This window comes from Budorcas taxicolor, chromosome 4 (genome assembly GCF_023091745.1).
Source record: "Budorcas taxicolor isolate Tak-1 chromosome 4, Takin1.1, whole genome shotgun sequence".
Taxonomy (NCBI): Eukaryota; Metazoa; Chordata; class Mammalia; order Artiodactyla; family Bovidae; genus Budorcas; species Budorcas taxicolor.
In genome coordinates, this window is record NC_068913.1 from 15409226 (window position 1) to 15433993 (window position 24768).

Here is a 24768-nt window from a genome sequence, read left to right on the forward strand (position 1 = left end):
AACGCTCATTTTCCGCCTGTTCACCCTAGTGGACTTCCTGCTCCAACCTCCTCTGGTCTACAGAGGCATTTCTTCCAGCCCAGAATGTTCTGCAATGCTTCTCTGAGCGCCAGTTGCACTGGGCTGGCAGGTTGCACGGCTGGGCCCTTTCCCACTGCACAGAAGGGAGAAGGCACTGGCCGGCAGAGGCGAACTGCAGGTTACGACCTGGTGAACAAGTGGGAATCAGGGCGCAGCTGGGGAACGAGGCTCAGAGAAAGCAGTGGGTCAGGGGCTGGACTGACAGCCCAACCACTATAAGCGTCACACGGCGTGTGTCCCAACAGATCACTCTGGACAAGACACGGGAGGAGCACAGATGATGCAGGGCCATGACAAGGGAGAAATCTCATCACATCACTTCTGTATCAGCTCGGACAAAAAACAAGTTCCAAAGTGACCGGCCCAACCTGGAGAAAGGTAGCTTAGAGCGTGTAAGGTGGGGTGGAAGGCAGGCAGGGCAGAGCCAGGCTGCAGGGCCGGTAGACGATGTTAATGCAGAAAATACTCCTATTGCTGTGGCCGGAGCCACATCCAGTGCCCCCTGTTATCTAATTTCAACCCCGAGGCGGCCCCTCCGAGGTTAAATTCTTAGCCTCCTGACCTCTTCACGGAGGTCCCTCTACTTGCTCCCATCTTCCCAGAGAGCCTGCCTTGCTTTCAACATCAGATTAACCTTTATTCTGGAGCTATCAGCGCCCTGCGCACCCTGCCTCACGGCTTTTATTCCTGCTCCTATTTCCGTGGCCTTCTCTCTTCACTTGTTCAAGCTTTCTTCCCTCCTCCCTTCCCCTGTGTCTGTCTGTTTTTGATTCACACAGCCCCCAGGCATGAGGCACCCCCCCACACCCCCACCAACTACACTATCCCCTTTCATGGCCCTTCTTGCAATCCAGTTTTCCACCGGCTCTTGGGGTGTCACCCCAAGGCAAGTGTATGGTGGAGCAGGGCACATGGCAGATATTAAGATTTAAATGCTTGCTTGTCTGGGTCAGATGCTTTTGTTCAAAATGTCAAGAACCATCTGCTATTTTAGCTAAGGCTCGGGATGGCTTTGGGAGACTGAGTGTTAAAGCACAGAGGGATGATATTGTCATGGTCTAGAAAAAGCACGGTTCCTGTGAGTCCTCCCTGGGAACTTCCTAGGAGATCATTGGGAAGAAGAACCGTACTGTTCCTCCTTGAGTTTTTCACTCTGGTATATAGCAACTTTCGGGGTCCTGGTTATCTTTTCTTCTATCTAAACTTCCTGGGTGCTGAGATTTTGTCTATTGCCCTTGTTTCAGCCTCAGCAATGGCAATGAAAAGTGAAAGTGTTAGTTGCTCAGTCGTGTCCGACTCTTAATGACCCCATGGACAGTAGCCTGCCAGGCTCCTCTGACAACGGAATTCTTTAGGCAAGAATACTGGAGTGGGTAGCCATTCCCTTCTCCAGGAGATCTTTCCAACCCAAGAATCGAACCTGGGTTTCCTGCATTGCAGGCAGATTCTTTACCATCTGAGCTACCAGGGAAGCCCTAGGAAAGGCAGTAGCTAGTTATAAATGATCATCCTTGAGGCCTGGAACTAATCTGTTCGCTAATTAATCTTCTCTTCTCCAGGCTCTGCCTAGTTTCCTCTTTCCCAATTTTCTAAGCTCCTCACTGTTCTCCATCAGGCCCTCTCCAGCCTCTGATGATCCACTCCCATCCACCCCAGTGGCGAGTCGCCATCACCTGTCTCCCGTTTGAAAGCTCTGTGCTCACGGTAGAGTTTTGGAGATTTGATTACCCAGCTCAGGAACTGTCCAAGCTTTCTGTTCATTTTTGTTTGATTTCCTACAACCAAATATCTGCTTTTTGATCTAGTCACAACTTATCGCCCTAAACGAAAACGTGCAGAAACTGGCCAAGAAAATGAGGAGCAAAACAAACCATTCTGCACTCGTGAGACGTGCTGGTGGACACTATGAGTCAGCACAGTGCACAGACTGGTTTGTGCCAAGACGCCAGCCTTCTTGTAGGACCTCCAACTGCTTTATTTTGGTGATAGGATTTTGGGACTTATTTTTATCCACAAGGATTAAAGAAGGGATCTCACTGTGGGTCCACATAATTTGGAGCCTCCCCTCTATAGAACCATGAGCCACATCCAGGAGACCTAGCTTAAACTAGCTGTCCAACCACACCTCCTTCTAGAATGCAAACATATCAAAAACTTCCTGAGATATCACCACATCATCCTCTAGATGTCACCTTGAGAACATTCCAGGATGGAAGATGACTGCTTTTGAAGCACACAGACAACCTGAAATAGATACATTTAAAACTCTGCAAGCCTGGTCCATGGGCTGATTAAAAAACATCTTCTTCTTTTTTTTTTCTTGCTAATTGCCTCAAAGACTAAGTAGTACTCCAAATTAAGTTTAAATCATAAAATTATCTAATTTCCTTTTCTGGCAGATTTTCCTCTTTTCCCCGGCAAAAGCAGAAGTAAAAAACTAAAACCTTCCTTTAAGAAGTATTTTTCCTGAATCCATCCTTTTCCCCATGGCCTTCCCTCCCCAAAACATTTTCCAGTTTCTAAGGGTACTCATGTCATTACTTCAAGCATCTGAGGGAGGAGAGTGTGACAAAAATTTTAAGGCAGAAATTAGTTATCCGCTGTGATTCATGGAGCTGCAAAGAGTTGGACACGACTGAGCAACTGAACTGAACTGGAACGTTAAGAGCATTTAATTATGGATGATCACTCAATCAATCGTTTCTCTTTAATAAGCCAAGTCTACAGCCGGCCAATAACTGATTCATCTGGTCATGCGGTTCATTCAAATCAAATGAGCTGTCAGGTAATTCATTAAGGATTTTAAACACCTCGGTGCATTAAATCAATTTGGAGACTGGGGAGGAAACAGAGGAAGACTTTTACATGTGACTTCAGGGAGATTTGGATTATCTTGGGTGTTATTTCCTGTGATACAGATATACTTAGCCTAGGGGGCCTGAATTTCAAAAACTACAGGCCTAGAAAAATCAATTAATTTTCCTGTAAAGAAAAGTAGTCTGTATTACAGAGAATGGTTGCAGGGTCAGTCTCATAGGAAGGGGATCTTTCTAAGGGGATCTTTTCTAACCACCAAACTTACCCCCAAAGTTAAGAGGCTCTGATGGACAAAGAAGCGGGGAAGTGCACAGAAATATGGGGAGAGGACCTCACCAACTCACAACACTAGAAGCCCTTGGACTCAGCATCCATGGAAGACAACACGAACAGTCCCCAGAAGTACTTTATCGGTAGCCTCCCTGATTATGATCAGAAAACTTCCAGGACCACGAGCGATGCTGGCAACTGACAGAGAAAAGGACAGGGGAAAACAACTCGCGCTGAAAGCGTTCTTTAACAATAACAATCACTCGTGGAGTTCCACAAGAACTACTTCTAAATACAAAGCAGCTCCCTTTAGAATCCTGTGTTCTCACTGTAAGAAGGAAAAAGAGAAAGAGGCTATATACTTTTTCTCCAAATATACACAAAGATAATTTTAAAACAGGGGCGAGAACTTACTTATGCAATATCCCCAAATTATCCTCCTCAGGAGATATTAGCAATTATATATGTCCTGATGCAGAAAAATTACATGTTAAGCAAAATTCCACAATAGGAAAAAATAGGCTCAATATTTTGAAACATGTTTATAAATTAGAGATGTACTCTGCCATCTTTTCAAGTATTGCTAGCTAGAGTGTGCACAGCAGCATTTCTAAGTTCTCAAAATTAAAATTTAACTATTTTCCCCTGGAATATTAAATTTTTAAACAATAAAATTACATTGAATAAGAAATTTATAGTCAAAGAATCACATGTGGGTGATTATAGCTTGATTTTGTATACAAAAGTTAGAATACGGACTCTCAGAAATGGTTGGGGTTTTTCTGTTTCTATTATCATTTTTTTGCTGGTAATGACAGTTTCCCATTTTCATCTGATCCTTCTTATTCAATGATAAGCATTTACAAATATGCAGTTACATATAATTATTAATCAATGATTATGTGCAAGGCACAAAAGGGAATTAGTCCCCAGCCAATCAAGAATAGGAATAATTCATTTATGAAGATTATAAACACTTTTTCAAAAACGCTGTCAATCACCTCTTTGCTCTCAAGATCCAAATTACAAAACAGAAACTAAAAAAGTTTTACAGTTCATCTTTTGTTCTAAAATTATCAACTAGAAGAGATAAGAAGTCAGGGAGAAATGAACGTAGGTGACTCCCAGCACTCCTCACCTTATATTCACACTCTACTCATCACTTCTGACAAGAGAACCCCTTAGGGATCAGACACCCCACACGGGTTAGATAAATGGCTCTTTCTAACCAGAAAAACGATGAGGAGTCGCCTCTTTGGTGTTCAAAGGGAGTCTCCATGCCTGCCTAGTAGGCGGACACAGCCCCTTTCCCTGAGGAGTTAAAACCAGTTCCTCCAGTCTCTCCGATGTAACTGAAACAGCATGAGGTTTAGGGGATGGCCCAGAGCAGCTCAGAACTCAGGTACACTTCAAGCTGTTTTGTCCATGGGGTCAAAAGGACAGGTCAAGGAAGGAATTCCAGGTGCTCCCAAGAATCAGGAGCCACCAGGTGTGGTCAAAGAGGAAAGAGAAGGGACTCAAAATTCAAACAAACCAGGTCAACACATTAGGGGCATTCACAGGACAGAAATTATTTTCTTACAATTCTAAGGCACCCTTGATCTTTAGCCCAATACCAAGGGAAGCCCACAGACCAGCGTGGTCCAGCTTGAGGTTCAAAACTGTCCCCGCAGAAAACAACCCACTTGAACACGTCAGGTGGTCGCCTTTGCTTGAGTCACTCAGCGCAGAGCAGGAACCGCGACATTAACCTTGTACTACTTGGGGGGACTTTTCATTTGCAAGGCTTGTTGTCACTAGGAGGGAGAAGTATTTCAGATGGAAGGCAGTGACCCTGTAGGGGTCATCATCAATCACCTGGGGTCAAAGACCTTCCCAATTGTGAGAAGAGGCAGGGGATGAGGGAAAGAGAGCAGAGAAAGATCAAAAGGCCTTTGATGGAGGTTATCTACCTGCACCAACGAACCTGCAAAATGGAGCTTCTCTGGAGTTTGAAACCCGCTCATTTCTAAGGTGCAAGATTTTAAGAGGGATCTTTGTTGTTGATTTTTTTTTTTTTTAACTTGGGTGCTTAAGAAGAAGACTGAAGTCAGCAGATGGCAGAAGAGGCCTAGCGGCACAGGCTTACATGGCTGCCAATTTCCGTGTCTGTCTCTGAAAGTATTAAATACCATTTTCTTCTTCAAGAGCAAGTACTGGTTGGGTAAGGGAGGGACCCCCTGCCCACCACCTTCCATCTGCCAAACAGCAACGTGGCTCAGCTGGAACTGTCTCACAACACTGGATTTTAGCTGAGGCAAATACCTTTACTTCTTTTCTCTTTATGCAAAGCAATCACAGAGGGAAGGGCTGGGACGTTAAGTCCTGGCTTTTAGGCCACTGGTCCGGCAGTCAGTGTCTGTGGGATCCTTTGTGATGATCCTTTTGATCACATACTTCTTGCTACTTTTCTTGTTGCTTAAATGAGCCTTAGATGATGAAAGGAACAGCTGGATAGAGAAGTCCCTGGCTACAGTGGCAGGTGAATCAACTCCCCTGGGTACAGAGTCTGAGGAAGGGAAAGGGGCAGCTTTAACTCAGGAAAAGACAGTGAATGATAGTCCGGGGACTAAGACTCCGGGGTCCCAGCGCAGGGGGTCCCCGTTGGATCCCACATGCCAAAACTAAGACCAGGTGCAGCCAAGTGAATAAATAAATATTTGAGGTGGTGAGGTGGCACTTCCCAGGTGGCGCTAGTGGTAAAGAACCTGCCTGCTGAAGCAGGAGAAGAAAAAGATGCAGGTTCGATCCCTGACTTGGGAAGCTCCTGTGGAGAAGGGCATGACAGCCCATTCCAGTGTTCTTGTTTGGAGAACCCCACGGACAGGTGAGCCTGGTAGGCTACAGTCCACGGGGTCACAAAGAGTAGGACACACGACTGGAGTAACTGAACACACACACGCTGCAAGCCCAGTGGTTAAGAGCCCACCTTCCAATGGAGGGGATGCAGGTTTGATCCCTGGTCAGGGAACTAAGATCCCACATGCTTCAGGGCAACTAAGCCTGAATGCTTCCACTAGAGAGCCTACACTCTATAATGAAAAATTTTTAATTTCAAAACTAAAAAAAAAAAAAAAAGACAGTGAAAGAAGGAGGGCTGCACTGAACCCCTGGTTAGAGGCTTGATGGATGATTTTGTGGAATTTTCAAGGAGAATCATTGTCCCAAGTAAGTTCTGTCCTATCCTCCAGCTGCTTTTCCCTGTTAACTGGTGAGCAGAGTTATTTCAAGAACACAGACACTATGAGTCTTTTAAAAACTTACTGGACATGTTTATAAAAATAATTATTTTTAAGAAACGAAACATACTGCAGAGCAATATAAATGGCTTTCAGATTATGGGCTGTTTTGATTCGCCATGCCCTAGAGCCTCCAGCCTACACCCATCAGCATGGATAATTGAGAATCTGCTGTATTTCCATTTTAACACAGTCTCTCTAATACATTTCAGGCATTCAGATGGAAAAACCAAACCTCCGACTACTATTTCACCTTTCATGAATTTAGCACATGGCACTAACCTCTATACAGTCCAAAGAAGCCTTCATAGCGCAGCACTTTCTTAAAACAGTCAAAGCTGTTTTTATACATAAGTTCTCCTACGAAAGAGCCGGTCGATCGTTGGTTCTGCATTCGAGTTTTTACCAGATCGATAGGATACACCGCAGTGGCTCCGACAGCTACAATCAAATAATACCAATAATTCAGAAGAAATTAAGGTCACAGGAAAGAAAGGAGGTGGTTAAAGTCAAAGATAAGATTGATGAAATAAAGAAATTGTGCACATGTTAATTTTAAAATGAACTTTCTAAACAACAGTGGCTTTCACTCAAGGGTCTCCTGATAAAAGGATACCACTGAGTTCAAATTTTAAAAAGCAGATCACTACAGCCTAGCCTCATTACTAACCAATATCTAGAAGCCCACCTGCAGACAGATGTGAGAAAAAAGTTGCTTCTAAGTCCCTGATCAAATGCAGGTACGAAGCAAAATTTCCCTTTGTTGTTATCCCATCACATAGATACAGATTTGGTAACTAGCTTGGGAAAAGACCAGAGAAGGTTGTTTCCTTCGATATTTCAAAGTGGAAAAAATCAGAGGAAAAACAGGAATAATAACAATGAACAATCTGCCCTCATCCATGACTCACCTCCAGCAATAGAACCGAGACCAAACCTGTAGGCTGACTCTGCAATCTGCAAGAGAACTGGTCGAGATGAATCAACTGATGCCTTCTTCTTTGCGTGCACAGGAATTGCAGAGTGGGAAGACAGGAGACGGAAAGGAAATTGAAACAAAAATGAGCACGCTATTTTATTTTTAAATTACAACTGCGTTCTTAAACTCATGATACAGCTAAAATGTCAAAAAGGAAGAAGGTATGGTTAGATTTTTATAAATTCTTGTTAATAAAAAGCAATTATTGCCGTCAATTTTTAAAATCAAGTTTCAGTATAATGAAAGACACTACTGTGTCCCCCAAAATGTTATGAATATGAACTCATCTTCAAATGTTCAATTCTCATTAGTGATCAAAGAGATATAAATTGAAAACCACTAATGAGACATCATTCTTCAACAAATTGTCAAACTGGTAGGTATGGGGAGTTTTGTCTGTTTTTAATGGCAATGCCCAACCTGGCAGAAGATGACAAAAAACAGGGCTTCTCAAATCTGCCATTTAATCAAGTATAAACTGAAGGGAAATTTGGCAATACACACTGAACACTTAAAATGTACAAATGCTTAAATTGACCCTGCAATTCTACTTCTAAAAAGTTAGGCTAGAAAATAATCATCTATATAAACAAGGATCAAGCTACAATAATAATAAAAAGCAGTACTGTTTAAAAAAAAAAAAAAAGGCAGTACCATTTTAAGAGCAAAACCTCTGAGAATACCCAAAGGTCCAATAACGGAGGACTGGTTAAAAATAATGCTATAGCTCTAAAACAAAATTGCATGTCATTAAAAAACAATACTGTGAAAAATATTTGATGTTCAGAAAAAGTGTACATACAGTATTATAAAGAAAAAACAGGCTAAAAAAACAATATGGTGCGTAGACAGGTATTTATTATCTATTTCTCTCTACCTTTTAAACTGTATGGAATGTTTCATGATTATCTTTTTAAAACCAGTGTTGAAGACTGTGTGTGAATATGCTGTGCTTTTCATTAAAATTATTTTGGTATGTATATGCATATAAAAATAACACTAGCGTTTTGGCTATCACATCACCCAGAGATACTGAATTGTTTATAGTGGCTACAACTAAGTGGTTATATTACAGGTGATCTGATATTTTCTCTTTTTTGTCCATCTCTTCTAAATTCACACTTCAGGCCAGTCAATTGTTGTATTATTATCAGTGTTCTTTTGACCTTCTGTTCTTATGGTGTTTTTGATGTCAGAACATTTCAGAGTATTTTACTCCTCTGTCTACATAAATAAAACAGTAATTTTAGGGCACACAGAGCTGTCACACGAGGGTGGCATATAGTTAGTGCTTAATAAATACCTGTTGAGTGAATAAATACATTCAATAAAATTTGTTTTTTCATAAGCCATGATAATTAAGATTGGTGAACAATGAAAATAATTACCCACCCCAACTATCAACCCACTGAATTTTAGTTGCTGTCAGTGGAGCAATTCTAATACAATGAGATAATTTGGAATCTCCTTCCAAGTGAACTGAAAATAGCTTTATGCAGAAATACGCATTTTTAAGAAAGTAAAACATTTCTTCTGCAAATTCCATGGGGTGCTTCCAAGGGTATCCCCGTATAGATGGATGACCTCCATCTATATCTATTATGCATAGTAACTTCATTTTGACAGCTGCATCGGTAAGAAAGGCACTGCTTTATGTACACAGATATAAACTGGCAATACGAAAAAAGGTTCTGGCATCAAAACAATGAGTGAAAATACTTTGAAAACAACAGGTTGATACCTACCACTATCACTAATTCATCTAAAGACAAACAAAACCCCAGACTTTCAGATAACTTTTCTGAAGCTAGAAGTGTGGCATCCTCACAAAACGAATACTAGAAAAGATTCCTCTTCCCACACTCCTCTCTCGAGGAGAAGAGTTAGCTCCCTAGCCTGGCAGGCGGGTGACCTCTGTTGCTTGAGTCTGCCAATGTTGTCAGGCCCACCAGGGTTCACATAAGTAAAGAATATTCCAGGCAAGGCCTCAGTGAATTGCTCTGAACCTCCAAGCAGCAGCCAATCATTTCCTGCTGTAAAACCTCATCAATCTCATCCAACCCTCTCATGGACAGGATCAGGAAGCACCCACCATCAGAAACTTGCTAAAGCTGCAGAGAGCATAGAGGAGAAACTGTGGGGCACCACTGTCACAGGAGAACAGCGGGGATCTTTTTTTTTAATTCTCTTTTTCTTAATCCCCCAATTTCTACAGGAGTTAGTAGCACAAAGGCAAAGAGATAATCATCTGGTAAGTGGTGTTTAAAAATCATAGGGAGGGGAGAGTGGGGCTGTGTCCCCCTCTCCATGTGATTCCACACTCCTCTCTCTTGCACTCGGGGAAACTGGCTTCCTCTTTTAACAGCGACCAGCTGGTTTTCCAGAGGTGCCTAGCGAGGGTTTGCTGCGCGCACGCCCACCACGCTGCACACAGAACCCGCCGCTGCCATCGGGTGGGAAAGAGCTGAAAGGAGGGCGTCCTGGCTCCAGGCCTGCCCGTCCTAAAAATGCAGCCCGCATCAACCCATTGTGGTCAAACTGGCGTCTCAGTACAGACCCAGAGCTCCCAGCCAAAAACTGTTAAGTCTCACAGGATTCGGAGATGGCTTTGCCTTAAAGGAGGTATTTTTCTGAAACGACGACGCTCGTCTGTGAGGGGATTTATTTTACAAACATCGTGGAAGCACAACAGACGCTCTGAAGGCTTTTATTCTCTAATCCCGATCTATAGAAAGTCGAGCAAGAGTTAAGCGTAAGGGGTCCCAAGTCTTAGGTTTCTGACTCCCACAACTTCAAGAGATTGGTTTCTGTTAACCATAAAATAAAATTTAGCATTCCTCAAATTGTTTCCACATAACTTATGAATCCTTTCACAAAGAAAATAGGTCTAAAAGCCTCCAAACTATGACTCCAGACTAAACAAAATTATCTCATTTTGATATTCAGAAAAACGGCAGGCATGGCAGTCAGGCGGTGCCCTGCCGGAGCGCCTCTCTGCGAGGCAGAGCCGGCCCTCATGTCTCGACATGATGCTGGGACGTGACACCCAAAGCGGGCTGTGGCCCCAGCTCTGCCAGCATAAGGCTGCGGGAAGGAGGAAAGATAAAGATCTTCCTCCTCTTTGGGGAGGGTGAGGCTTCCCATGCAGCTAAGAAATCATCCCATCTTCCGCAGAAGAGAGCAAATGCCAGTTATCTGTTACTTAGAACATTTTTAAGTAAGTACTCTTTCCAGCCTTCTGAAATAGTCTGGTTTTCTTTTTTGGTGCAAAACAGAGAAACGGTAGGTCAGGAACCAGTGCCTCAAAGGCAACTGCAAGTGAAAAGGGGCTGTGGGGCCTTATCAAGGCAACACCGGGAAGCATGTGTGACCCTTCTGCCCACCTGCCTCTGGGCTTCAGCCAAGTTGAAGGGCAGAGTCCCCTCCTCCAGAGGAGCAATCCGTTCGATGTCGGCCAAGGTCATGCGTCTAGAACGAAAAGCAAACATAAGCAACAGCAAAACACAAATTAAAATTTAAGGTATGGAATTTTAAAATGTTCCTTTTCTTGTTTCCCACATTTCAGAGTCACCTTTAATTTGGTTTCTTTTTCTCCAGGCTTGCTGCCCTCCCCCTACTCCCACCTCCTAACCTTCCTTTATTAAGCTAATTAAAAGAAAAAAAAGGCCAACTTACCCCCGTGGCTCATACAAATCTGCTAACTGAAACAAGATGTCAACTTCCATGGGTGTAACCTGACCAAATTTCTGAGCTGCCAGAACAAACTCCTCTGTATGGAAAAAGAGTTAAAAGGGAAAGATTCAAGAAGGAATAGCCACTAAACGCAGCATTAACTCAAGGCACTGGAATGAGCGAACATCACCAAACTTTATTATTAACAGTCACAGAAAGCAAGTCAATCCAAATAGGGTAGGAATTTTTGCAGTTCTTTCATTCGTCTGGAAAGAGTGTGCAGAATGCTTGCTCTAATAGTGACTTTAAAAGGTTGGTGTCACCTGAAGGCTTTGAATAAATGACACAGGAAGCCATTCAAATTGTAAGTCAAGGAGAACCAGGAAGGAGATATGAAATTCCATACACATAGGTCCCAGGATATCATATTAATGAAGCTGGGATTTCCAAAGGGAATTCTTGTTTCTTTTTTTTTTTTAATCCCATTAAAATGCTGATATCTTGATCAAAGATTGTCGATCAACACACACTGTCAGCAGTATAAGTTTAAGAATTCCTTGTGTACTTTCGAGGGTCATTCTAGAGGATGTCAGTTTAGTTTAGGTTTTATTAAGATTTGAAAATATTTCAGAAACTTTGGGGGCTTCCCAGATGGCACTAGTGATCAAGAACCCGCTTACCAGTGCAGGCAGACTTAGGAGATGGGTTTGATCCCTGGGTAGGAAGGATCCCCTGGAGGAGGAAATAGCAACCCACTCCGGTATTGCTGCCTGGAGAATCCCATGGACAGAGGAGCCTGGTGGGCTACGACCCACAGAGAGTGGGACATGACTGATGAGACGTAGCACACACGCAAGACACTTTACATGGTTCCCTCATTCAAAGAAAGCCTTGGATTTATTTACAATGTGCTGAAGACTGTTTCATTTGTTTCAAAGAGTGGAGAACACACAAGTACCAAATGGTCAATCAGACAGAAAACTAGGGATAGAAAACTCTATAACATCAACTTTTGGTTGTCTTCTTCCCTCTAATAATACTTCACCAAGATACTTGCCGGCAAGAATTCCAACTTAGTCGCACTCACCCTTGGTCACCTCTACGTCTTTCCTGTTGCCAGCCAGAGTGCTGTAGATCTTTCTAATGAGTTCCATGTTGTTCAGGAGCGAGTTAAATCCATTAAAATAGGAGAAACTAACTTGATGGGATGTGGTACCTCCAGCAGCCTCAAGTAAGTTGAAAATAAGAGGGGGGGAGAAGAAAAATAAACAAAGGATTTATAGAATGAAGAAGATTCAGAAGTACGTATATCAAATGCTAGTTTGGGAAGTAATCAAAAAAGCATGTATAGCAAAAAGTGGCCAGAAGTATTTTTCTTTCACATTAAAAGAAAAAAAAGCTATAAATGATTTTTAGAAGTAACTGCAACTAATCACGACCAGAACTTGTACTCTCCACACACAGGTCCTAGAAAACTAAATAAATACACATGTAGGATTATAACAACAGGACCAGTAGTAATTTACAGAGTTCAAATTTCCATTGGAAATGTTTTATAAGTTTGTTTATTTCATCTAATGAGCAATTCTTAAAAGCTTAGACATGCAAAACTGTATTATACACAGGCCCACATGTGTATACTTAAGCATGCAGAACTGTTATACCAACACAACATGCTGTGAGAAGTGGCTAATCTAACACTAATATCATGATTTGTCATGTTACTTCTAAGTAGTAATAAATAATCATTTAAGTACATACTTTGTATTGGTAGGATTTCCAGCAAACAAGCACATTATGATAAAATTATGAGATGTCATATGCTTTGATGGGGGTTAAGACTGGCCAGGACTCTTGATAATCAGAATTTGTAAGAAACCATATTTCTTCACAGGATAAGGGAAACAGACAGCGTGTCCATTATAAATGGAACTTCAGTTTGGGGTTTCAAATTCTATCCTTCCCTAACAAGGCAAAATATTTTTATTAGGAAAGCACTTCTTTATAAGGTAACAACCACATAAATCTTCACTTCATAAACGTTTGAAATAGCTGACATGAGAGTTTAGATTGGGCTAGGGACGGGAAGGACCAAGAAAAGGAGCTAGCGTGCCAGAGTGGGAAGTCCTTATTAGAACACCATTATCTTCAAAAAGAGGGAGCAGTGAAAATAAAGAGGAAAAATGAAAAGCTACTCTGAGTTCTCACTTAAGGTAAGCATTATGGGAAACTCAGATGCCGGTGAAACACTCAAAAAGTCCTCTCCCCAGGATTAACACAAGAAGAGTTACCACTGCACATGGGTCCAAAATCTAGGGGCTCATCACAATTATCTGAGAAGCTCTGGAAATTAGGTATGAGGACTTCCCTGGTGGTCCAGGATTAAGAATCTGCCTGCCAGTGCCGGCACCACAGGTTCAGTCCCTAGTCCAGGCAGATTGCACGAGCCACGGGGCAACTAAGCCCAGGTGCCACAGCCACTGAGCTCAGGTGCCTGGAGCCTGTGCTCCACACGAGATGCCACCGCGACCAGGGAGCAGCCCGGCTCACAGCAACTGGAGAAAACGCATGCACAGCAATGGACCCAGCGCAGGCAAAAATGAGCAACTAAATAAAGCTTAAAAAATTTAAAGGAAAATAAATCAGGTCACCACTGTGGATGGTGGATCAGGAGGCCCAGGAAAGACCTCAGAATATGCACTTTTAATAACAATCCCTGATGATTCTTAAGCTCCGTGATCAAGGCTTGGGAACCACCACCATGGAATGTTCCAGGACATCCTCAGGGCCCATGAGAAGCTCCACAACAGAGGACAGCAGAGACCTGCCCGCCACATGGGCCACTGCTGCCTCAACACACAGGGTGCACGAGTGACTGAACCCAAGGCTTAGAGTTGCTCTTCTGCCGACTCCTCAAATATATCTATGCACACTTTTTTTTTTTAATACCTTTTCTTGGAGAACTTGTAAAAGTGAAGACAAGCATTTGACATATCTCAAAATACAAAGCAAACCAATATGCAATTATATAGCTGTTTTTCCTTTTGTTAAAAAAAAAGCCTAGTTAATACATTTCTTTAAGATATTTCATACTATCCAGCTAACAAATTAAGACACCCACTAACACTGACAAAGCACTTCCTGTAACTTTGGTAATGGATGCAATACCATTGAGCAAAGAAGAAAACGTCAGTGCTTAAACAGAAAAAAACTCTACATAATTTATAAGACTTGTTCTTACAATTCCTTATCTACTGAGCTTATGCCAGATAGAATAAATTATTTCATTAGGGCAAATTACAACTTGGGGGGGAGACATAAACTGGGAGATTGGAATTGATACAGACACACTACTATACATGAAAGAGATAATAACGACCTACTGCGTAGCATAGGGAATGCTACTCAATATTCTATAATGACCTCTATGGAAACAGACTCTTACAAAGAGTTGATACACAAATATGTAGAGCTGATCACCTCGGCTATATACCTGAAATGAGGACAACATTGTAAATTAAAGTATACTCCATCAAAAATTAAAAAACAACACCCCCTACTTACTGCCACTAGACATTCTTCTACAAAAGGCGTCAGGACGTGAGGGCGAATGGTGACCATGATGTCCTGGAAGTCAATGGCTGTGACTTTCCCAGTCCTGGCATTGTCCCTCTGAACAAAGGCTTGCTTTGCATGTTCCAGCTGTATCTCCTACAAATAAAGAAGGTGAATGTATATGTCTGGCTGCATTCCTTTGCTGTTCACCTGAAACTATCATAACACTGGCTTCCCTGGTGGCTCAGACGGTAAAGAATCCACCGGCAGTGCAGAAGTCCAGGGTTCGATCCCTGGGTCAGGAAGATCCCCTGGAGGAGAAAAGAGCAACCCACTCCAGTATTCCTGCCTGGAGAATTCCATGGATGGGCTACATCCAGTCCACGAGGTTGCGACAGGGCAACTAACACACACACCACAACACTGCTAATTAGCTATAACCCAATACACACTAAACGCTTAAAGCTTGGAAGAAAAAAAAAGGTGGAATTATTTGTATTTCTCAGTTACTATAAATGACATGTATGGATGTGAGAGTTGGACTGTGAAGAAAGCTGAGCACCGAAGAATTGATGCTTTTGAACTGTGGTGTTGGAGAAGACTCTTGAGAGTCCCTTGGACTGCAAGGAGATCCAACCAGTCCATTCTAAAGGAGATCAGCCCTGGGATTTCTTTGGAGGGAATGATGCTGAAGCTGTAGCTCCAGTACTTTGGCCACCTCATGCGAAGAGTTGACTCATTGGAAAAGACTCTGATGCTGGGAGGGATTGGGGGCAGGAGGAGAAGGGGACGACAGAGGATGAGATGGCTGGATGGCATCACCGACTCGATGGACATGAGTTTGGGTAAACTCCAGGAGCTGGTGATGGATAGGGAGGCCTGCTGCTGCTGCTGCTGCTGCTGCTAAGTCGCTTCAGGCATGTCTGACTCTGTGCGACCCCATAGACGGCAGCCCACTAGGCTCCTCTGTCCCTGGGATTCTCCAGGCAAGAATACTGGAGTGGGTTGCCTTTTCCTTCTCCAATGCACGAAAGTGAAAGGTAAAAGTGAAGTCGCCCAGTCGTGCCCAACTCTTAGCGACCCCGTGGACTGCACCTTATCAGGCTCCTCTGTCCATGGGATTTTCCAGGCAAGACTACTGGAGTGGGTTGCCACTGGCGTGCTGCAATTCATGGGGTCGCAAAGAGTTGGACACAACTGAGCAACTGAACTGAACTGATAAATGACTGTTCAATTTCAAATCAGGGTGAAGAAACAGATATTATATCTTGAATTACCGAGCCCCACACTTGTTCAATAGCACCCCCAAGTTATTATCTCCTTCCAAAGAGGAAACTTTGCTCAGACTGGTGAATATGTCTTGAGAAAGTGCATCCCCCCCTTAAATCTCTTACCCAAAGAAACCAAATCACTTCTGTTCGAGTCCAAAGACACGAGGGAAATAAAAACTAGAATGAAGCTTGCTAGGCTCAAAGAGGGCTTCCTTGGTGGCTCAGATGGTAAAGAATCTGCCTGCAATGCATGAGACCTGTGTTCGGTTCCTGGATTGGGAAGATCCCCTGGAGGAGGCCAGGGCCAACCCACTGTAGTACTCTTGCCTGGAGAATCCCCATGGACAGAGGAGCCTGGAGGGCTACAGTCCATGCGGTCACAAAGAGCTGAACACGATTGAGCAACTAAGCACAGAACAGCACGCACGCAATGATCCGGCCAAACCCTGCTTGGGTGATGCAAGTGATCAAAGGAAAACCAGCTAAAAGGACGTTAACCTCTCCCCAAAGAAGAGAGAAAAATTCTTAATGGTAACTTGGTTCACAAACACGGGATGTAACAACGGATTGAAAAGGGTGGTTCTGCTCCAGAAGGTGCTATTCCTCTACGTTACTGGTGCCTGGGGGTGGGTGAAGCCTTCGTTACATGGGCTTTTCTGAGCATTCCTCCCCTCTCTCCACCAGATACTGCAGCCCCTTTCCAAGGCCATGGCAATCAAGAATGTCTTCAGGGAGGGCCTTACGTCCTAATTGAGGACCAATGCCCTAAAATTAGGAATTGAATGGTATGTGGGTCAGAGATGGCCAAACTGTGGCAGTGTCGCTGGGACGTATCTTTTAATTCGTATGATCTATGGATGAAGAGCCCAATCGTAAGATCTCTTTTGATATTCCTGGAGATAAGTGTGCACACATAATAAAACACAGCCTCCCATCAGAACCCAGTGTGTGCCACGTAGGAGGTGCATTCATTCTACAGAGAGTCTTCCTCACAACACTCTGCCCATTTCCCAAACGGGCCCTTGGAGTGAGATCTCATCTCAATGAAATGAAACGGCATCATGGATGAGGGTTTTGAGGACCTTAAATTGTTTCAAGTTTAATAAGCTTTGTTAGATGATATTGAGGAGTTAATAAATACTGAAAATGATAGAAGCTGGAGTGAGAACATGGCAGGTCATGATTCCCTTACCTTTACTTTCGTGCAGTTTGAAAGTGTCTACAATAGAACCTTTTTAAAGACAAAACAACAATAAGAACCCGAGTTCTAATTCTATGGAAAAGCCCCTTTTCAGTTATACCATCTGCCAGTGCTGGCCAGGCCCATCCCTGCTGGAACTCTTGCCTGGGACCTAATCTTGCCTCTTCCACTCACTCCTTAAATGGGAGGCACCAATCAGCCCTCTGTCCTTGGGTCCTGAATCAACTCTGCTCTGCAAAGAACTCCCCTCCCTAGGTCTTCTTTTAAGACCTCTCATGGGTCTGGATTCCCAGATCCAAGTCTCTCGCTCCTATCTTCTGCACCAGAACTCCTGACAGCTTAGAGAATCTACCCATGGGGGATCTTGTAAAGCCCGTAAAATTCCACGTCACTCAACGTGCTGTTGGGTGTCCCCCACCCAGCCCTCAAATCTGGTCTCTCTCCTGTGTTCCAAACTTCATTATTAGCATCTTGTTTTCCTGGTCATCTACCCTGGAAACCGGTCATTTTCAATTCTTCAAGCTTCTTTCCCTCAGAGTAAACCAGTTACTAAATTAAGTCACTTAGACCTTTGAAAGTTCACTCAAATGCATCTTTTCCTTTTCATTCCTGACACCACGCATTCAAGTCCTCCTCAGAACACGGCTCAATGGCCACCATGAGTCCAACTTTCAGTCTAGCACTCTCTCTGATCTCTGCATGCCCCTTGCACACAACAACAGCTGCCTTTAAGCATCTCAAACCCGACTCCCACCACCCTTGCCTGAACCCTTTCATCATAAAGATCTGTCTCCAAAGCAAGACTCTTGAGACACTACAAGGCGTTACTCTCAGCCTGGTCTCCAGTACCCAGGCCCAGCCCAGCCAGACCTTCCACACACCCAGGCCTTTGTCCATACTCTTTCCTCCGCCTGGTGCAGACCATAGCCTTCTTCTCTAGCTCCTGAAATCCTCCAATTTGCTGGCTCAAATGCCACCACTTGGGTAACTATAACGAGGCCTCCTAACTGAAAATAACTGATCTGATCACGTGGTCTCCTGAGTGGCCCTCAATTATAAGACTTTGTCTTATTCCATCCTACATTAAAATCAGTTGTTTGCAATCCTGTCTTTCCCCCACCTTCCTGTGCCCTGCTCATCCTCCTTGCGGCGTGGGCAGAATGCTTTAGATATAGTAGGCACTCAATAAACCACAGACGTATCATCAGTGATATGAAATTGTATAAAACCAACTGAGTGAAGAAATTACAATGTATTGAACAAAAAGGGGTCCTCTGCACAAGTGTCTCCAATTTATGAGGAAGGCTGGAACCAACTGTTAAACACCCTGTAGTGAAAAATGACCACAGTATGTATTCAATTGGAAGTAAATGAACAGAGTCTTTGAATTGCCAGACCCACTGCTAAAACTATCGTAAGCCAAGATTGCTCTTGACCATACCAGACCGTGTGTTCAGTTATTTACCACTTTCCCTACTTTATAACTAAAGTAGTCTTGGGGATCCTCAGATCATTATACCCCAAACAGTATCACTTTCCCTGGCCACTCCCCCTCCTCAGAGAGCAGGAAGCCACCACATTGAGACCAACCTGTCCGAAATGTTGAGCTGGGAAGCGGACACCCACCTGGGGGCTGATGCTCCCATTACAGGACGGGGTGCACTGGTAACGCGGATGAACACCGTCACCATGGACTTTGGTGCTCGATTAATTGTAAGCGGCAGGGACCCCGCAATCATTGGGGAAGAAAGCACTTTCAGCCCTAACGAAGAACTTGAGAATGCATTTCCAACAGTTCTTAGGAGACTGGGAACACTATAAATTCCATGAAAAACGTGAAGGCAGATCATGCAGTTCTCTATTAATAGCAGGAAATAGTAAAAACGTTGAGCTATGTGTTTCCCTAAACTTAAAAGTAGCTTCTGAAGATGGGGCCCGCCTTCTGAAGAACACCTGTTTATGTCATGACTGTTTCTTGCTCTAGGTAAGGAAATGAAAACTATTACCTCAAACAATAAAACAGAGACAGTAACAGCATTTCGTGAGCATGCATCACCCGCCAGACTGTTCTAAAGTACTCTGCAGTACCACTCATTTAATGTTCACAGCAACCCTACGATTTAGGAACCACTATTAACCTTACTGCAGCAGATGAGGAAACGGAGGTCTCACTGACAGGAGGCAGCAAAGCTGGCCTTTAAGCCCAGGCGGCCCCACTGCCCTGACCTTGCTCCTCACACCACACTAGACTGCATGCGAGCCTGCATGGCGCTGCTCTCAGGAACTGGATTACAAAATACTCGTGACACTTAGGAGAGGATGAGCTTTCAATCTGCTTTTAAATTATTCTCAGGCTCTAGATTTTTCTGTTGCCAACTTTCATGAGAAAACAAGATAATTTCCGAAAGCTTTTCATTAAGGCAAAAATGCTCGCAATTGCCACAACCGTCTTCCTAACAACAGCAGAGAACCTGGAAGAGAGAAACCACATCTACAAGGCCTTCTACCGGCCGTGCACACAAGCAGAAGACTGAGGAGGACAAAGATCAGCAAGGAGGCCTGGGGGAGCAAAGACAGGGCCTCTATAAATACTGAATTCAAGAATGAACGACTTTTGAAACAAAGCCAGGCTTGCTACTTTTGGCAGAGGAACTTCTAAGTTCTCCTCTGACACCTCTACAGCTGATTAAGGAAAATGTAGTCCTATTCTGTGAGGGCTGGACATATCTGAATCCAGAAGGGTAAGGCTGGGACGGAAAGCTTTTGGGATGCATGGTGTGCAAAGCATGGGTAGCTACTGGTCATTTCCAAATGAAAGGGGCCAGAATGGATCAACTCGCCCTGTGTGTGGGAGAGAGGAGAACAATGGGAGAAGCAATAGTTACATTCAAATATTTAATGGTCTAAAGGACTACCAGGTAAAAAGAAGTTAGACTGCCTCTCTGTTATTTACGAAAGAAAATCAGTGGAGAGAAAATAGAGGGATCAGGTTTTGGCACAAAGCATAGAGGTATTTAGCCTACACAACTATTCAGCAATGAAATGGGCTACCTTGCAAAACAGCAGGTTCCCAGTCACTGGAAATATCTGTTCAACTACCGGCTGAGAAACACATATCAAGGAATTTAGTTTAATTTAGCTTTATTTAATACAGGGGGTTGTGGAAGCAAGATGTTATGATGATAAAAATCTTAAATCTGGGACCGCAATGGGCAGAGCTCAAGTCTCAGTTGTGGTGCTCCAAGTTGGCAGGGCTTAGGGAGTCGTGTTTGAATCTTAGAATGAAATACCCAGCAACACCATGCCGTACAGGGTGGTAAAAACTAGACGTCACGTGCAATAGGCACTTCATAAAAAGGAGCATTAATTTTGGTCAAAGTGAATGGTTTAAAAACCTCTCCAATCCTTTCCAATATAAGTACTTTGGAGTCTTTCAAAAAATCCCTAGTAAGGAACAGTGGTACTGCTAAATTACTCTGAACCAGCAAGAGGGACAGAGAGTGAAACCCAGTTAGGGCAGAGGGTGACAGAAACAGCTGAAGGCCTGAACACTTCCTCTAGGCTGGGGACTCTGTCAAGAACTCCAGAGATGGTATTTCATTCAAGTTTCACAATAATCCTGTAAAGTAATAACATCTTCATCTCCCAGAGGCACCTGAAGCTCATGGAGGTTAAGTTACTAGTCCAAAGTCACACAGTGAGGAGGAAGCCAGGCTTCGCTCTCTACATCAAAGTATTATCAGATTCCAAAACTGAGATTTTAACCACTAACTTATGCTGCCTTGGGCAAAACCTTAAGTAAGGGGATCATAAGTGATGTGGACAGATAACTAGAAAAGAGATTTTTAAGGAAAGTTTGGGTGGTGATTCGTATCTAAAAATGGAACAAGAGTTTCTAAAAGAATTCTCACCTTGGAGAATGGGGGAATCTGCCACAAAAGAATATGCTTCAGGGGAAAGAAATGAGGTTGTTGACCATGAGGGAGAACCTGGAGTGAGATGAGCTTAAGTTATACACGAAAGTTAAGCAGAAACCAAAAAACGTCAGAGATGTGTGTGGAAGCATACATCTGGGAAATGCAGACAACAGACTTTTAGAAGAAAAATGCCCGCAAGAGACCGTGAACGTGAACGTGAAGTCACTCAGTCGTGTCCGACTCTTCGCGACCCCATGGACTGTAGCCCACCAGGCTCCTCTGTCCATGGGATTTTCCAGGCAAGAGTGCTGGCGTGGATTGCCATTTCTTCTCCAAGGGATCTTCCCAACCCAGGGATCGAACCCGGGTCTCCCACATCGTAGACAGACGCTTTACCGTCTGAGCCACCAGGGAAGTCCCCAAGAGACCATGTTTACCATTATTCAGTGTAGGTTATACTGAATGTGTAGGGACAGTTGCATTTTCCTACTTCATCATCTCAATAGCCTTCTAAGGTGGGGCTGCCCATCACCTCCATTTTGTAGCTGGAAAAATAAAGGAAAGGGCAGCTGGGGGTCATATGACACTAAGGGTGAGGCTGGATGTGCAGCGGGGTGGTCTGGCTCCAGAGCCATATTCTTAACCTTCACGGACTTCCTGTTCCTTTGAAGGGAAGGCCTGCCAAAAACCAGAAGGAAAAGAAAAAAAAAAGTTGTACCAATGGATGAGATCATCCTAGGATACACAGAAAGAGTGGGCAGGTGACAGAAACAGAACCGATACCTATAGGAGTACAAACGATAAATCTGAGGGGCCTGAGACCCTGTGGAAAACCCAGAGAGCCGGGGGGAAGACGGCTCTACGGAGAATGAGGGCTCTTATCAGTAACAGGCCACGGGGCGCTTCCTAAGCTGCTGATGGAGCCAGGAAGAACTGTGCAGAGAAAGGGGGCTCCTTCATCTAAGGCCAGGGCACCGCACCAGCACACAGCTGGGCCACGGCCTCTAAGGCGGTCCTACCCCTGCACGTGAAAGGAATCTCCCAGTTTCTTTACATTTGCAAGTGAACTATTTTCTGTCCCCTCTCTTCTGGGGCATAATGATTAATGGACTCGCCTTCTCCTTTAGCAGCTTCCAGCACCTTCAACACAACCATTCAGAATGCTATAGGAAGGGGGTTAAAAAATCAAACTCTTCAAAACTGCTAGCTGTACAGAAATACACATATATAGGGGTTACAGCACTTTCGGTTTAACATTCATGCTTCTTCTAAAAGTTCAGGCTTGTCATTTCCTTAATAATTTCCAATTTTCAATTGGGTATATTTTGAATGCAGAAATGTTCTCTACTTCTATTCAGACACATAAGTTTGTGCTTCAACCTCAACAATGTATCAGGAACCAAAGAAGGGGGGGGGGGTGGGTACAAAAAAAGACCCCTTTTCATTTTTTGTGTTTTGTACAGTTTTGAAATTAAAAATAAATATCTAAAACTTTAATAAAACCAGGGACTATCAACAAGGATTTGTATCAAATTTATACTGTTATGATTAAAAAAACTCCTTTTGAAAGTGGTGGTTTAAGAATTCTGAGGAAAATGCAGGTTAATTATTTATGAAAACGAGGAATAAAAAGGTGTAAAGAAGGTTCGCTTACAAAATATGGTATCATATTTTGCTCTATTTCAAATAAATTGTATATTACATCAAGTATCAGGACCTGTACCATTTAATATGTTAAGTATCATTTTCATAATCCTGTGCTAACTCAGAGGAAAAAAATTCTAGTTAAAATAAAAATCCACATATTTTTAAACGGAATCAAAAAGAGAATCTGGCGCTGGAGCAGGCAGAGAAAGCAGTTGTTCCCATCGCAACATTTTTCTGTGCTGCCCACATTCAGCCTAAGCAGTCAGACTTCCAGAGCTTGGGGTGAAAACTTATCCCCATTTCACTGGGTGGGGCCTCTAATTTTTAAAGTTGTCTTAAAAAAATTAAAATTAAAATTAAAAAAGGGTTCTTAAGAAGCAGTAATTATTTGGCATGTAGCATGTGGAACCACCCACACAGCAACACCTTGGCGGCAACCAAATACAGAGCTTTTCCATCTCAATTTCCTGGCTCTCCTGATTCAACGTTAAACTTCACAGTGGGTAACAGCTGTATGGTGTGTTCATTTTCACCAGGATGTTACTGTAAACGCTTGCACAACAGGCCACTGCACAGAACAGCAAGCTGACAAACACCGTGGACACGACAGCACAATGAACTCTGATTTCCTGTGCCCAGAGAGCAGGAAGTGCAGAGTGAATGAGACGAGTCCTGCATGGAAATCTCCAAGTGACCAGGCTTTTCCCACACCTCTCGTCACCCACTGCCAAACCGGCGGTGGCTGCTATTTGGACACAAAACACGATCTCATCTCTTAGAAAAGCTGAGAGCAAAACGACGTGAGTGACACCTTTACTCATTATTCCATCTTGGATCATCAAGGGGCGCTGTGTTTATGAAGCAGGACCAAAGGCGTATGGCAGATCCCATCTGGTCCAACTTAAAATCAACATAAAGAGCACATGCGTGTTAAAAATGCAAATATAATCATGGTCTCTGGCTACTTAAGATCCATGGTCTAGATATTTTAGTTAATACAGATGGCAAGCTGGGAGAGCCAGGGGAGGCACACACGGCTTGGGTTACTCAATCCTAAGCAAAGACTTGGTTAGCGGTTCACTAACTGGTTGAAACAATCGTGGCTTCAGCAAGTCCTACTTACAAAGCATTATTTTTTGTTAACACCTGAAATGCTCTTTCAGTTTCAAAGCTTGAGAACTTGGTGTTGCCGAGGTTGAAGGTTATGTTTCTTTTGTTTGGTGATGTTAAGAGTAGCAGCAGGGGGAACAATTTCTTTTTTTAACAAGATAGCCTATTGTGTTGAAAGTTTTGCCTTAAACTAGTATACACTGGGGCTTCCCTGGTGGCTCAGATAGTAAAGCATCTGTCTGCAATGCAGGAGACGAGGGTTCAATCCCTGGGTTGAGAAGATCCCCTGGAAAAGGAAACGGCAGCCCACTCCAGTATTCTTGCCTGGAAAATCCCATGGACGGTGGAGCCTGGTAGGCTACTGTCCATGGAGTCGCAAAGAGTAGGATACGACTGAGCAACTTCACTTATGTATACACTGACATACACAGTCGCAAACCTATGATGAAAAACATCTGATTAGGAGCAGTGAAACTCTGGCCTCAAGAAGGACTTGGGAGCTGCCCACTTTCAGAACTCTGCTCTCTAGGACCAAAATGCCCATTTTACACAAAAGACTTGGGTTGATCTGTATGCCGTGCCGACCCATAAGCCAAAATACTGGTCAATTTGATTAAACAAAGAACCAAAATTGTTCAGCTGTGTTGTTTGCATGAATATGCTTTGGCATCTCACAAAGTTATCTTGGGGCTTACGTGATCTGAAGACAAAAGCTTTGAGGAATATGAATGGCTGATCTGGGACACAAGACAGCTCTGAACCCTAGGTTCTAGTCCTGGCTCCACCAACTATGATTCGCCTCTCCTGGGGTCACCATTCTTCTGACAAAAGGAGGACCTGAATAAAGTTATGATAAAACACTCATACCTTCATGATGAAGGCTTTCTGTTGGGTCAGGTAACTTCATGCCCAAACTCTATTTGATAAGACAACATTAGAAAGAATTATTAGCCCCACTCTCTCCCGAGTC

The 24768-nt window shown here is 43.5% G+C and overlaps 1 protein-coding gene across 3 annotated transcripts in view; it reads right to left on the minus strand.

Annotated features, from left to right (window-relative positions):
• Window positions 1-24768, minus strand: part of SLC25A13 (solute carrier family 25 member 13) — a 229996-nt gene that overhangs the window by 73598 nt on the left and 131630 nt on the right. For 2 of the 3 annotated variants that reach the window (XM_052638584.1, XM_052638582.1), the window contains exons 6-11: window positions 14662-14808; window positions 12185-12323; window positions 11101-11194; window positions 10809-10893; window positions 7358-7445; window positions 6729-6887 (exon numbers count right to left, since the gene is read on the minus strand). In XM_052638584.1, the coding sequence (XP_052494544.1) occupies window positions 6729-6887; window positions 7358-7445; window positions 10809-10893; window positions 11101-11194; window positions 12185-12323; window positions 14662-14808 (712 nt within the window). The remainder of the gene's footprint in view (window positions 1-6728; window positions 6888-7357; window positions 7446-10808; window positions 10894-11100; window positions 11195-12184; window positions 12324-14661; window positions 14809-24768) is intronic. The other variant, XM_052638583.1, reaches the window with a different exon arrangement.